This window comes from Bison bison, unplaced genomic scaffold (assembly GCF_000754665.1).
Source record: "Bison bison bison isolate TAMUID 2011002044 unplaced genomic scaffold, Bison_UMD1.0 scf7180017864466, whole genome shotgun sequence".
NCBI lineage: Eukaryota > Metazoa > Chordata > Mammalia > Artiodactyla > Bovidae > Bison > Bison bison.
The window spans coordinates 6,522,416-6,538,994 of NW_011495027.1; the positions used below are offsets into that span (position 1 = coordinate 6,522,416).

At 39.1% G+C, this 16,579-nt stretch overlaps 1 protein-coding gene across 4 annotated transcripts in view; it reads left to right on the forward strand.

Moving 5' to 3' along the window:
- Window positions 1–15,619: 15,619 nt before the first annotated feature.
- The window catches only part of PKN2 (protein kinase N2), a 141,301-nt gene continuing 140,341 nt past the window's right edge, over window positions 15,620–16,579 (forward strand). For 2 of the 4 annotated variants that reach the window (XM_010860346.1, XM_010860349.1), the window contains exon 1: window positions 15,737–16,529. In XM_010860346.1, the coding sequence (XP_010858648.1) occupies window positions 16,482–16,529 (48 nt within the window). In that variant the 5' untranslated portion in view covers window positions 15,737–16,481. The other 2 variants (XM_010860347.1, XM_010860348.1) reach the window with 2 other exon arrangements.

Consider the following 16,579-nt stretch of genomic DNA (forward strand, 5'->3'; position numbering starts at 1 on the left):
AGATAACACATACGTATTATATTTTGTTGTTTGTGACGGTTAGGTACAAAAAGTACCAAGGTAAACAGGTAGGCACAAAAGGAAGCTTCGATTCACTCTCAAGAGTTACACTTAGAGCTAGTATAGGTCCTCTGGAGAGAGGTAAAATTGAATGTGTGTTTTATTTAACTTCAAGTTCTACTGTTGTTTTAACCTCTTTGCTTCTTTATTCTTTACTGTTTACTCTTTGTGACTCAATTAAACAGATGCCAATAGAGTCATGCAGAGAAATACAAAATAGTGCCAACACAGTCAGGTGAAAACAATAACAATAAAATTGTAGGAGCAATTTGAACTAAAGCTAGAACTCAGATCTTAAACTCTGTCTAAAATGAAAAGGAAGAATTTTCTTTTCTCTAGGTTGGCTGGTCATATTGATCGCATTCACAGGCTAATTCAAATTAAGAAGCAAATGGGACTCTAATACATTCTTTTGATATTTAAGGAAATTGAATTTGGGTCACAAGTAACAAGTTGACAATTGATGGACAGAGAGTTGAATAAGTCATCCAATTAATTTAATTCTAATATATACATATATCTGTAAATATTTTTGCTTTCAATTGCTAAATGTAAACATAATTATTCTATTTTGCTATCTATTCAGATACTCTATTTGACAAGTTGAGAGTGGTGAACTGATGTAAATTTGAAAAAAATGTATAGATTTGACCAAAGGAAGAATTTTAAGATTGCAATTCATGGGGAAAAGGCAGATTATTTTCTTTTGGAAATTTTAAAGTTAGAGTTATTCTCCTAGTTGGGTTAGGTACAAAACACTTTAGAATTCTAGATTCTTAAAGTATAACAGTTCAGTTCAGTCGCTCAGTCGCTCTTTGCAACCCCATGAATCGCAGCACACCAGACCTCCCTGTCCATCACCAACTCCCGGAGTTCACCCAGACTCAAGTCCATCGAGTCAGTGATGCCATCCAGCCATCTCATCCTCTGTTGTCCCCTTCTCCTCCTGCCCCCAATCCCTCCCAGCATCAGGGTCTTTTCCAATGAGTCAACTCTTTACATGAGGTGGCCAAAGTACTGGAGTTTCAGCTTTAGCATCATTCCTTCCAAAGAAATCCCAGGGCTGATCTCCTTCAGAATGGACCGGTTGGATCTCCTTGCAATCCAAGGGACTCTCAAGAGTCTTCTCCAACAGCACAGTTCAAAAGCATCAATTCTTCAGCACTCAGCCTTCTTCACAGTCTAACTCTCACATCCATACATGACCACAGGAAAAACCATAGCTTTGACTAGACGTACCTTTGTTGGCAAAGTAATGTCTCTGCTTTTCAATATGCTACTAGGTTGATCATAACTTTCCTTCCAAGGAGTAAGCGTCTTAATTTCATGGCTGCATTCACCATCTGCAGTGATTTTGGAGCCCCCCAAAATAAAGTCTGACACTGTTTCCACTGTTTCCCCATCTATTTCCCATGAAGTGATGGGACCAGATGCCATGATCTTCGTTTTCTGAATGTTGAGCTTTAAGCCCACTTTTTCACTCTCCTCTTTCACTTTCATCAAGAGGCTTTTTAGTTCCTCTTCACTTTCTGCCATATGGGTGGTGTCATCTGCCTATCTGAGGTTATTGATATTTCTCCTGGCAATCTTGATTCCAGCTTGTGCTTCTTCCAGTCCAGCGTTTCTCATGATGTACTCTGCATATAAGTTAAATAAGCAGGGTGACAATAGACAGCCTTGACATACTCCTTTTCCTATTTGGAACCAGTGCGTTGTTCCAGGTCCAGTTCTAACTGTTGTTTCCTGACCTGCATACAGGTTTCTCAAGAGGCAGGTCAGGTGGTCTGGTAATCCCATCTCTTTAGGAATTTTCCACAGTTTGTTGTGATCCACACAGTCAAAGGCTTTGGCATAGTTAATAAAGCAGAATTAGATGTTTTTATGGAACTCTCTTGCTTTTTCGATAATCCAGTGGATGTTGGCAATTTGATCTCTGGTTCCTCTGCCTTTTCTAAATCCACCTTGAACATCTGGAAGTTCACGGTTCACATATTGCTGAAGCCTGGCTTGGAGAATTTTGAACATTACTTTACTAGCGTGTGAGATGAGTGCAATTGTGCAGTAGTTTGAGCATTCTTTGGCATTCCCTTTCTTTGGGATTGGCATGAAAACTGACCTTTTCCAGTCCTGTGGCCACTGCTGAGTTTTCCAAATTTGCTGGCATATAGAGTGCAACACTTTCACAGCATCATCTTTCAGGATTTGAAATAACTCTACTGGAATTCCATCACCTCCACTAGCTTTGTTTGTAGTGATGCTTTCTGAGGCCCACTTGACTTCACATTCCAGAATGTCTGGCTCTAGGTGAGTGATCACACCATCGTGATTATCTGGGTCATGAAGATCTTTTCTGTACAGTTCTTCTGTGTATTCTTGCCACCTCTTCTTAATATCTTCTGCTTCTGTTAGGTCCATACCATTTCTGTCCTTTATAGAGCCCATCTTTGCAATAAATGTTCCCTTGGTATCTTTAATTTTCTTGAAGAGATCTCTAGTCTTTCCCATTCTGTTGTTTTCCTCTATTTCTTTGCATTGATCACTGAGGAAGACTTTCTTATCTCTTCTTGCTATTCTTTGGAACTCTGCATTCAGATGCTTATATCTTTCCTTTTCTCCTTTGCTTTTCGCTTTTCTTCTTTTCACAGCTATTTGTAAGGCCTCCCCAGACAGCCATTTTGCTTTTTTGCATTTCTTTTCCATGGGGATGGTCTTGATCCTTGTCTCCTGTACAATGTCACGAACCTCATTCCATAGTTCATCAGGCACTCTATCAGATCTAGGCCCTTAACTCTATTTCTCACTTCCACTGTATAATCATAAGGGATTTGATTTAGGTCATACCTGAATGGTCTAGTGGTTTTCCCTACTTTCTTCAATTTAAGTCTGAATTTGGTAATAAGGAGTTCATGATTAAAGTATATATATGGACAAAAAGATCCAGACCCTGAAATGAATTGATGCTGTAACTGTGGGATATTACACTTATTCTGCATGTCTGTCTTCACCAATCTATTGTGAGTAATTTCTAACCATGTGAGGTAAAGAAGGAGGTGAGTAGCGGAGAGCAGGGGGTCTGTGTCAGGGGGAAAATGATGGTATGTTGGAAAACATATTTTGCCACTTATAGATATAACTACCATTTTTCTACAAGCTACCTCCATCAAAGAGATACATTGATATCTCAGCACGTGTAGAAAGAATGAATATGTAGAAAACCCTGACTATCACACTTCAGATCTTTCTCAGGAATGTCCTATCTTTCACCCATTAACATTGCCTTAGACAAAGATGTTCTGTATGCAGTGCATACTGGTAACACATTACATATTTAATATATTTTAGCTTCGTTTTTCACAAAAGTTTTTATAGCTCCTGGCCTCATTTACTTTTCAAAGAAAAACAATGAATTGAATGTATTATTACAGCTAAGAAATTTAAATTTCTTTCAGCATTTAAGGGATAAGAGAAAGCCTGAATTGAAATCAGCTTTCACTTGGTACGTAGGGCAAGGAAAACAGGTGTTAATGAAAAATGATTCACTTAGAGCTGTCATTACCAGCACTGTTAATCTATATCAGAAGCCAGTGGGAGGAGAAAAATGCATTAGAAGGTTAATAGTTTTGGAATGACAGTTCAAAAATGAACATTTGAAGTAATGCAAGATCTGCTAAATAATCAACAGGCTGTAAAAAATTATTTGCTTTATTTTTCTGTTAACTATACTCAATGCCAAACTGAGAAGTTGAAAATGAGAAAATTTTATCTGCTGGTTTTGTTAAATATAACAGAATTTTATCATTATACAGTTATATGCAAACAATGTCTACACTGTGAGCTATAACATATGGGCATAACATAAATAGTATCTATTAAAATAACTGAAGAAAGTAACAAGTGAGCATTTATTTCCCATTATGTATCTCCTCTTGGAGAAGGCAATGGCACCCCACTCCAGTACTCTTGCCTGGAAAATCCCATGGAAGGAGGAGCCTGGTAGGCTGCAGTCCATGGGGTCGCCAACAGTCGGATATGACTGAGCGACTTCACTTTCACTTTTCACTTTCATGCATTGGAGAAGGAAATGGCAACCCACTCCAGTGTTCTTGCCTGGAGAATCCCAGGGATGGGGGAGCCTGGAGGGCTGCTGTCTACGGGGTCGCACAGAGTTGGACACAACTGAAGCAACTTAGCAGCAGCAGCAGCATGTATCTCCTCTATGTATCTATGTTCCTTTGTCTTTATTCATATACTGATGAATATATTATAATGAATTTAAAATTTTAATACTGTTTGATCAGTATCAAAAGTTATAATGGAAATGATTAATGTAATATTTTATTAACTGTTTTAGTACAAAGAAGTATTTATGAGAAGTGTTTCAAGTCAGGAAGGCATGCATTTCTTAGGTGAATTACTCCAAGTACAGATTTTATCAGCAAAAGAAAACAGTGCAAATGGATATTGATAATATAGGTAAGCCATTTACCACTATTTAAGAAGTATTTATACTAAAACAAACATAATCTGGAAAAAAAACTTTAAAAAACTTATGTTCCTTTGAGTGAAAGCCCATAAAATATGTTTATATCCAAAATAGGTTGTATGATTATATACCCATTACTAAAAACTTTAAAAAATTCTCATTTATAAGGTCAGTCATTTTCATTCTTTGTTTTAATATAGATAGCTCTGAAGAGCTTTCCATTCTTAGCATGTGAAAAATAGGAAGTGTTTTTCTATGCCACAGATGAACTCATAAGAAAATCTTTGAATATCTTCTCTGCAGCCCCAATTTCAAGTCAATAGATTAAGTGCCCACATTGTTTGCAACTAAGTCACAGCTGTCTAAATTGCTTCAGAAATGTTTAGCAGATTGCTTTATAGCAGGATAACACAGTTTGAACCACAGTTTCTTGAATACATCTTGCTGAGAGCTTATCTCATTCAAATGATGAAGGCAGCTGAAGCATGGTATTTGAATCAACCACATTTTGTTCTAATAAAGGAAAATTTTAGGAAGCTCTAGTTGTGATAGGCAACACAGTAAAGCAATTGAAATGTGGATATTATATTTTACACCATTCAAACTACTTGCGTATATGTGTGTGGTGATATTTTAAAAATAAAATTTTTTCATTTGGCGAGAAGCTTACAGTTAAACTGTAAAAGCAATATACAAATCATGTGAATTGCCAACATATAAAAATAAATATGCAAATGAGTATAATATTCTTTTCCAAAATAGCATCTTTAATAGGAAACACTTCATAAGAATCTTTACAGAGTGATGTATTTTAAAGTCATTTTTATATTTCATAAGTACTTATAACTAGCAGTTCTTATTTTTAATTAGAAAATACACATCTCTTCAGCCATACCTGAATAAACTATAGATACGAACATGAGGAATGGGTACATTCACTTCTAAATTTTAAAAATTCTTATCAAAGAAGTTCTTATAAAGTACTTTCTACACATGAGCTTTACATATACTAGATGCTGTTGTGATTACAGAAGTCTGATATATATTTTTTTCACTCAAGAAGCTAAAAATCTACTTGGGAAACATGAGTATAATAGGATCCTAAGGTGTGTGGCTTATAAATATAAACCCAGTAAGTTGTAGATACTTCAAAAAGTTGTTGAGAAAGTGAATGTGTTATATACAAGTTAAATTTTGTTTTTAACTGATTAGAGAATGTATTTAAATATTTCAGAAAAAATCTATCAATGGCAAGTTTGAGAAGAAGGCTTATCTAAATATCCAGCTTGGAATGTATGCTCCAACTATCTATTGCCATGTATTGAGTTGGTCAAAAATTTCCTTTGATTTTTTTTAAGTAAAAATAAAAAGACACATTTTTCATTTTCACTAAGAACTTTATGGAACAACGGATTCACCATTTTATTACACTACCTTATGCCATTTTTCAGGTAACTTCATAACTCCATGTTCCCAAAGGTTTTTAAGCAAAGAACTGTTACAGGTGCCTTTTCCAGTCTTCCAGGAAATTGAAAATTTTTTCCATTAAAAGAATTTTGTAAAGACCAAAACAAATGGATATCCAAAGGTGCAACATCTGGTGAATAGGGCAAATGAATCATAACTTCCCAGTCAAGCTGTAAGTTTTTGCCTGGTCATCAAAGACACATGCAGTCTTATCTTATCCTGAAGGAAGATTATGCATTTTTGACTAATTCCAGATGCTTTTCATTGAGTGCTGCCTTCAGTTGGTCTAACTGGGAGCAGTACCTGTTGGAATGAATAATTTGGCTTTCCAGAGGATCTCATAATAGAGGACTCCATTCCAATCTCACCATATACACATCATCATCTTCTTTGGATGAAGACTGGCCTTTGGTGTGCTTCATGGTGGTTCATTTGCTCCATGAACTCTTCCATTCCACATTATTGTACAGTATCCACTTTTCATTGCCCATCACAATTTGTTTGAAAAAATGGAACATTTTCATTACATTTCAGTAGAGAATCACATGCAAAAATAAGGTTCCAACGGTTTTTTTGGCTTACCTTATGTGGAACACAAGCATCAGAGTGATTAACAAAACCAAGCTGGTTCAAGTGATTTTCATCACTTGATTTGAATATTTTGAGTATGTCAGCTATCTCCCAGGTGATGTAACATTGATTGTTCTCAACTAATGTCTCCATTTGATCACTATTAACTCCAACTGGTCTATCTGACCATAGAGCATCATTCAGCAAGAAATCTCCTGCAACTAGAATTGTCTTACAGAAAAAACAAAATGGACTTTTTGGCCAACCCAATATACCTATTGCTCCCAACCCCTGAAACAAACAATTCTATTATGCTCACAAATTATAAATTCAGAAATTTGGACAGAATATAGCAGGGATTGTCTCTTCCCATAATGTTTATGGCCTCAAATAAAATGATTCTAACATTTGGTGACTTGAACAGGGGCTGAAATTGCTGAGAAAAGATTCGTTACCAAAATGGTTCTTCACTCACCTGTTTGGGGCCTGGGCTAAGATGATTTGAAGGTTGGGCTTAGCTGGGACTGTCGACCAGAATATTTACATACAGCCTCTCCATGAGGCTTTGGCTTCTCACAGAACGGTGGCTGGATTCTAAGAAAGCTCAGATTAAGAGGGAGTGTTTTAAGAAATAAGTGTTTTAACATAGTAATGTCTGCAGGAGGAGAAGGGATGACAAGATGAGATGGTTGGACAGCATCACTGACTCAATGGACAGGAGTTGAGCAAAATCCGGGAGATAGTGAAGGACAGAGAAGCCTGGTGTGCTGCAGTCCGTGGGATCTCAAAGAGTCAGACACAACTTAGCAACTGAACAACAACGCTTGCCATGACTGTGAAAAAAAAAATTGTTTTTTTTTTAAACTGACACAATGTATGTTTACTCTATGACACAATGTAGTCACTCAATGACTAAAGAATCTGATAGTTACAGATCTGGAGCTTCCATTTTAAAGCTTGAGAAATAGAACACTTTGCTGACTATAAATTCTATGTAATGGATACTGTGAATTGTCAACCAAAATCCAAATTCCTCTTCTTCAGTAATAGGGTTGACCCATGACTAGTCAGACAGCACAAGTCTCAGCCTCATTTGAGGCTGTGTGGTCAAGTACCTACATTCTCACAATGGAAAGGAAACAGAAATGATGTGTGCTACTTTTGAATCTGGGCCTTAAAACAAAGTACGTATCATCCTTCATGCTCTCTTTTCCTTCCTACAAGGTAGATCATGGAGTTGCTTGACCCAGCTTCAACCATGCAATTGAAAATAATGCCACAGAGGATAGTAGAGCAGTAAAATAGAAAGCCCCTGGATTTCTGGATGACCTTATGCAGCATAGCCATTCTGAAAATTTGGATTTCATGTGTGAGGGAGTAATACATTTCAGTGTTTTTTAAATCACAGTGTTGTCTGTTAAAAGTTTAGCTTTACTCTAATTTAGACAGTAGATGCACATGACTTAATAGTAGCTGGGTGCTAAAGAAATGATGGTAAGAAAAGCCAATTCCCTGTTGTCCAGCTCCCAAACACTTTAAAATGCTTGGTATGACTGATGTTGCATTCTTTGTGTCCATTCACTTTTATTGACATTTTGCAGTTGCCGAAGTTTTCTTCTCGAGGAAGTGCCACTAGCAAAACGGTCATGTTTTACATAATTATTTTTTCATACCTATACTCCTTTTCTATTTTGAAAAGGATACATTCTTCATGTACCACATCAATGTTCCACTTGAAAACTACAGAAGTTTGTAATTATTTTGATGTGGTTGTAGAGCTTAAACTCCGGAAATACAGAGATCACACATCCATATTCACATTCAGAGAAACTGTACTAATTCAGAATCATCAGAAGTAGCTTCACAGGTTAGAAGAGCAGTTCACAAAGTGTGGTTCAGGTGGTCAGCAAGGTCAAACCTATTTTCATAATGATATTAAGGTGTTGACTCATCTTTTTCACTTTTATTCTCCCACAGATGTAAGGTGGAGTTTTTCAGAGGCTAAGTTCATGGGAAGAGGTCATCACTCTGATAGACAATGAAACGTGAATTTGTATATACTTGTACTTTAAAAACTTCAGTTTTTAACTTCTAACACAGTATACATTAGGAGCTGTAACCCACATAAAAGTTCTTTAGTCTCCAATAGTTTCTTGGTCTAGAAAATTTTAATTTTTAATTATTAAAATGCATTACAGAATACTTTATACATTCCAAAAGAACAAAAAGTTAACAGAAATCTATATACTAACTACCAGATGGTTTGCCAATTATAGAGTATATTTCACTTGAATTATGTAAACATAGAACACCTTTTTTGCAACAGGCAAATGAATGGCTACATATTAATTTTTTTTTTTTTTTTTTGTCCAGTTGACATTTACTCACCAGTGAGACCTCAGAATAAGTATAAAGTACTTGGGAAAGAATCAACTGACCTGTGTTTAAGGACTCTGAAATCACCTTCTTTGTTATTATGTCTCTTTAAACTACAAGCCCCATGAAGACAAAGACTAGGTATGTATTGATAACCATTATACAGCAAGTGACAAAGAGGAAGGACTTTTCTCTTTCCAAACAGCAGCTTTTTCTGCATCTTTGGACACATGGCAGAAAATAGTCTTTCTAGCACTAGGACCTAACACTTCCCACTCTAGAGCCACCAATTGACCAGCATTTCAATATTCTATTTCCAGTAGAGTATTCTATTCTAAACTTGGACCTGTTCTATCATGGTCTATCCATAATTTTATGGATGATCTAGGTAAAGACAAATCAACATGGCTACAGAGACTTCTCTGGTGACAGAAGCGATTCTCAGAGAAGGGAATGAGGCTGAGCAGATGCCTCCAAAAGTACCTGCTACGGTCACTACAGAACTCATGTGTTCTGAACTTTAACAATCTTGCTCTTGAAATTATCTTCATAGAGCTTGACAAAGGGTTCCTAAGGAAGAAAAGGGTGGTGACCAAGTAGCTCTGACTCTGTCTCTCTTCTGAGTTTGCCTCTCCTTTGGGAGTCTCTAACTTTGATTACCACTGTTACTTTACTTTTATCCCTTGGGAGTAGGGAGTTACTCTTTCTTTTTTTTTAACACTAACGTTGCAAAAACAATAATAACAAAACAAAAACAAAAAACCTCTCCATGAATGCTCCATAATGCTGTTGGAGAATTTCAAAAAACACTTTACTATTTAAGAACAAAAGAGAAATTGACAAATACAAGTAACAAAAACAGTGTGACTCACAAAGTAAAGGTTTCTGACCCTTTCCCTGGATATACAGTTCTTGTCTCATTTCTAAGAGAAAACAGAAGCCTTACCATTTGAATAGCTGACTGTCTCTTGCCAGCAGCCCAGAACCCAACAAAAAATAAAGTTCACTAGGATTTTTACTGTAACATTTCTTCTTTCTTAAGAAAATAGAAGATACTTTCTAATTATTGTTAATTAAAACTATTCTACATGTTTGGTCATTTCTATTTCTTAAAGACTTTATTTTCTTGGACTCCAAAATCACTGCAGACAGTGGCGACAGCCATGAAATTAAAAGGCACTTGCTCCTTGGAAGGAAAGCTATGACAAACCTAGACACCTTATTAAAAAGCAAAGCCATCACTTTGCCAACAAAGGTCTGTATAGCCAAAGCTATGGTTTTTCCAGTAGTCATGTACAGATGTGAGTTGGACCGTAAAGAAGACTGAGAGCCGAAGAATTGATGCTTCTGAACTGTGGTGTTGAAGACTCAAGAGTCCTTGGACTGCAAGGAAATCAAACCAATCAATCCTAAAGGAAAGCAATCCTGAATTTTCATTGGAAGCACTGTTGCTGAAGCTGAAGCTCCAAAACTCTGGTCACTTGAAATGAAGAGCCAACTCATTGGAAAAGACCCTGATGCTCATGGCAAAAGGAAAAGGGGGTGGCAGAGGATGAAATAGATAGCATCACCAACTCAATGGACATGAATATGAGGAAACCTCAGGAGATAGTGGACGACAGAGAAGCCTGGCATGCTGCAGTCCCTGGGGTCATAAAGAATCAGACACGACTTAGTGACTAAATAACAAAAACAACTTCTTAAAGACCTTTAAAATATCCATGAAAAAAATTAATAGCTACCTTCATAACTAGTGACACAATTCAGATACTTTTTAGGTCTTTAATTTCTTATATGGGAATAAAATTTTAAAAACCCTCTTTTTCATTATTTTTTCCATTGTTAACATAAATGATACCATAACTTGAGATGAACTGTATTTAGGATTCTCTAAAGACATTTGCAAGTAGGGATTGAATACAACTCATTTGAAGCAACATGATATATGTGTCCATTAAAACTTTTTCAAGTGTGCTTCATTTTGATAAATACATTACACATTCTATTACTTGGTCTTTCTCCTCACTATTCCCCCCATCATAGACTGGGATCTGGGTAGTAGTACCTTAAGCTAATTTACTGTTTAAATCACCACATTTTTTAGATTCTCAGGCAGTTTTTATATTGTCTTGATTCCCTTTTGTATTGTTCTCCCCAACATAAACTAACATCAGAAATAATTCCCATAACTTTAAAAACTTTTTATGCTGGTTGCTTACATTTACATGTGATACCTGAAATTAAAATTACTATCAATACTTGATTTAGCATTGGAAACATGTAAAGTTTGAAGTGTTTTTCTTTGGAAAAAATATTAGAGAGATTATGTTTTGAGTTCAGTTTAAATGAGGAATCTATTTTAAAGTACTTATAGCAGCATGCTGTAGGTTTAAACAAGCACAGAATTGGCAATTAGGAGACTAAGATTCCAATTTCCATCTCTGCCACTAATAATGTTTCCATGCTAATTAGTTAAGTAAATTATGGCTTATTTTCTTCTACCTATAATAAGAATTGGACTCAACATTTTAAGTCTCTTCTAGTTTTAAAATTCCACAGTACTAATAGGTGAACACTTTTATATCTGTTTATTTTTAAAAAGAATGCTCATTGGCTATCTAACTCCTTACATAGGTATTTTAAAATTACATCATTATTAAGCACTTGCTATGTGTGTCAGCCATCTTAAATCCATTCTGAAAAAAGGCAAAAGAAAAACAAGCAAAATATATCTCATGCATTTGATGCCATTGAACTGTACACTTAAAGTTAGTTGATATATGTTTACTACACACAGACTATATATATATATGTTCAGTTCAGTCGCTCAGTCGTGTCCGATTCTTTGTGACCCCATGGACTGCAGAACGTCAGGCCTCCCTGTCCATCACCAACTCCCGGAGCTGACTAAAACTCATGTCCATTGTGAAAGTGATGCCAACCAACCATCTCATCCTCTGTCATCCCCTTCTCCTTCTGCCTTCAATCTTTCCCAGCACCAGGGTCTTTTCAAATGAGTCAGTTCTTCACATCAGGTAGCCAAAGTATTGGAGTTTCAGCATCAATCCTTCCAATATTCAGGACTGGTTTCCTTTAGGATGGACTGGTTGGATCTCCTTGCAGTCCAAGGGACTCTCAAGAGTCTTCTCCAACATCACAGTTCAAAAGCATCAATTGTTTGGCACTCAGTTTTCTTCATAATCCAACTCTCACATCCATACGTGACTACTGGAGAAACCATAGCTTTGCCTAGATGGACCTTTGTTGGCAAAGTAATGTCTCTGCTTTTCAGTATGCAGTCTAGGTTGGTCATAGCTTTTCTTCCAAGGAGTAAGTGTCTTAATTTCATGGGTGCAGTCACCATCTGCAGTGATTTTGGAGCCCCCCAAAATAAAGTCTCTGTTTCCATTATTTCACCATCTATGTGCCATGAAGTAACTGGACTGGATGCCATGATTTCTGAATGTTGAGTTTTAAGACAACTTTTTCACTCTCCTCTTTCACCTTCCTCAAGAGGCTCTTTAGTACCTCTTCACTTTCTGCCATAAGGGTGGTGTCATCTGCATATCTGAGGTTATTGATACTTCTCCCAGCAATCTTGATTCCAGCTTGTGCTTCATCCAGCCCGGCACTTCGCATGATGTAATTTGCATATAAGTTAAATAAGCAGGGTGACAACATACAGCCTTGATGTACTCCTTTCCTGATTTGGAACCAGTGTGTTGTTTCATGTCCAGTACTAACTGTTGCTTCTTGACCTGCATACAGATTTCTCAGGAGGCAGGTCAGGTGGTCTGTTATTCCCATCCCTTGAAGAATTTTCCACAGTTTGTTGTGATCCACACAGTCAAAGGCTTTGGCATAGTTAATAAAGCAGAAATATACGTTTTTCTGGAATTCTCTTGCTTTTCCAATGATCCAGTGGACGTTGGCAATGTGATCTCTGGTTCCTCTGCCTTTTCTAAAAAGAGCTTGAACATCTGGAAGTTCACAGTTCACAGTACTGTTGAAGCCTGGCTTGGAGAATTTTGAGCATCACTTTACTAGTGTGTGAGATGAGTGCAATTGTGCAGTAGTTTGAACATTCTTCCGCATTGACTTTCTTTGGGATGGAATGAAAACTGACCTTTTCCCGTCCTGTGGCCACTGCTGAGTTTTCCAGATTTGCTGGCATACTGAATGTAACACTTTCACAGAATCATCTTTTAGGATTTGAAATAGCTCAATTGGAATTCCATCACCTACCTCCACTAGTTTTGTTCATAGCGATACTTCCTAAGACCCACTTGACTTTACATTCCAGGATGTCTGGCTGTAGGTGAGTGATCACCCCATCATGATTATCTGGGTGGTGAAGATCTTTTTCGTATAGTTCTTCTGTGTATTCTTGCCACGTCTTCTTAATATCTTCTGCTTCTGTTAGATCCATACCATTTCTGTCCTTTTTTCTTGAAGAGATCTCTAGTCTTTCCTGTTCTATTGTTTTCCTCTATTTCTTTGCATTGATCACTGAGGAAGGCTTTCTTATCTCTCCTTGCTATTTTTTGGAACTCTGCATTCACATGGGTATATCTTTCCTTTTCTCCTTTGCCTCTCGTTTCTCTTTACTCAGCTATTTTTAAGGCCTCGTCAGACAACCATTTTGCCTTTCTTTTTCTTGGGGATGGTCTTGATCACTGCCTCCCGAACAATGTCACAAACCTCCATCCATAGTTCTTCAGGCACTCCGTCTATCAGATCTAATCTGTTGAATCTGTCTGTCACTTCCACTGTAGAATTATAAGGGATTTGATTTAGGTCATACCTGAATGGTCTAGTGATTTTCCCTACTTTCTTCAGTTTAAGTCTCAATTTGCAATAAGGAGTTCATGATCTGAGCCACAGTCAGCACCTGGTCTTGTTTTTGCTGACTGTATAGAGCTTCTCCACCTTGGCTGCAAAGAATATAATCAATCTGATTTCAGTGTTGACCATCTGGTGATGTCCATGTCTAGAGTCTTCTCTTGTATTGTTGGAAGAGGGTGTTTGTCATGACCAGTGCATTCTTTTGGCAAAACTTTAGCATAAACTCAGGCCTCGTGGTGGCTCACTGGTAAAGAATCTGCCTGCAACGCAGGCAACGTGCAGGAGACACGGGTTCAATCCCTGGGTTGGGAAGAAAGGAAATGGCAGCCCACTCCAGTATTCTTGCCTAGAAAATCCCATGAACAGAGGAATTTGACATATATGTATATGTATATATACATACATATACATATATCTGAATTTGGTGGGACCCCAACATTTCACAATTGCCATATAAAATTGCATTACAGTTTTGGATACAAGTTGGTTTCTCCAAAGGACTCAGTCACTTTGGGGACAAAGACTTTCTTAATCCTAGCTGTAGCTCCAGGGTCTAGAACACTGTCTGGCTCTTACAGGGAGGACATTCGTTCTGGCTTTTCCAAGTATTTGATATATTTTAATTATCATTTTCAACCAATCAACGTACTAAACATGTTGTTACTGTTTAGTTGCTAAGTAGTGTCCAAGCCTTTGAGAGCCCATGGACCGTAGCCTGCCAGGATCCTCTCTCCAAAGGATTTCCCAGGCAAGAATACTGGCATGGGTTGCCATTTCCTTCTCTTAAGAGCTCCTTCCCACCCAGGGATCAAACCCACATTTCTTGCTTGGCAGGCAGATTTTGGCGAATTCTTTACCACTGAGCCACCTGGAAAGCCCAATGTATTAAACATATGATCAGTTTTTAAACGTATGAAATACTTATCAGAAAAAATCTTTATCACGTGGAGTTCAGAAAACATCAAAGAACACTAGGCCTTCAACAAATGTTTGTAAAACAAATGCATTAGACTTCAGAAGACAAAAAGATAAACTTAAGCCCTAGCATCAGCCCAACAGATCTTACATGCAGCAATAAAAGTTCAGGACAGCATACTTAAAAAGTATGCTCATGAAACCATCCGTCAAGTAGCTAGCTAACTAAACAATCGCTATCACTTTCCTTAAATAGCTTTTAACAAAGCCAAGGTGTCTCAGTCTCATATAATAAGTCACCCAGTTGCCTAGAATATCCATTCACTACTCAGACAAAAGCTAAGGGTCGGAGATTTTATTGACATTCCTGAATACTACAGTGTCATTTCTTGAACCCAAACTTAAGACTATCTAACTCTAGGTTACTAACAGACAGGTTAGCTTGGATGTTTACTACACCAGGGAAAGCTGGCTTTTCCCCATTCATGAGGGTAAAACCGTCCCACCTCCTTCACTTTAGATTCAGTTAAACAATTCAAAAAACTACCTAATTAAATTCTAAGTTCAGCGGAATGCTACAGCCCAAACCATAGTGCTAGCGGTAATCGGTCTGCCAACGCAAGAGACTCAAGAGAGACGGGTTCGATCCCTGGATTGGGAAGATCCCTTGGAGGTGGAAAGGGCAACACCCTCCAACATTCTTGCCTGGAAAATTCCAAGGACACAGGAGCCTGGCGGGCGACGGGTCCATGGGATTGCAAAGAGTCCGACACGAGTGAGCACACACACACACATACATACATATACCATAGTGCAGCGCTTAGGAAATGATATCTTTAAAACACCGTGCATTAAAAGTTGCCAAAGGTCGAGAGCCGCTAACACGTCTTGAAACGTACAGACCACGCCCAAGTTTCACCAGCTGAGCACCTTACTGGTCGCGGAGCGGCGCAAAGCAGGAGAGAGAGCAAAACGCACGAATTAATCGCTTGGGCTGCGGACTAATCTGTAAGGTTTGAGTCTCGAAACTTTTGGCGTTGTGGAGGTTAGAAAGGGGTCCCTTTGCGTTAGGCCTAAACTTGGGCTAGAAAAGAGAAAGGGGCCTGGCGAAAAGAAAAGGAGTAGGCTCCCGACTTCCAGCGTTCTCGGCAGGGCCGTTAAACGCAGCAGGAAAGCGGGCGTGTGTTTTCTTCTTCCATTTCCCGCCTCCCAGGAGACGCGAGCCCAAGCCGTTCCCCTCCTTTTCACCCCGACGGGGTCCAATGGCAGTCCCCGCCGCGGAGTCGTGTCGAAAGCCATCCCGCCCTTGGGGTCCCTACGCCCCACCTTCCCAGCCCGGCGGGAGGCGGTGGCCGTGGCCGTCACGTGACCTGCCTGCCGCCAAGTGAGGCCGCTTTTGCGACGAGGTGACAGCCAAATGGTGCGACAGGAGGAGCTGCCGCCGCGGCCGCACCGCCCTGCACCGAGAGGTTTAAGGCGGCTCCTGGTGTCGCCCAGAGGCAGCGACTGAGCAAGGGAGTCCGGCGCAGACGGGCGGGCGAGCGGCGGCGGCGGCGGGCGGCGAGGGGGAGCCCGTTACTAGTACCCTCGCTCCCCGCCGCTCTCCATGAACCTAAGCCGCGCCTCCAGCGGGGGCTGCGCCTCCATGAATCCCTAGGTTTTTTCTTTCTCTCCCCACTCCTCACCCCCCACCCCGGATCCCGTCCCGCCTTCTCCCTTCGCCGGCAGCGGCTGCGTCCAGGTGCGGAGTTCAGAGCGGATCGCAATGGCGTCCAATCCCGAACGGGGGGAAATTCTGCTCACCGAACTGCAGGTAAGGGCCGCGGCCCGGGCGCGAGGCGGTGGCGGAGGAGAGAGAGAGGG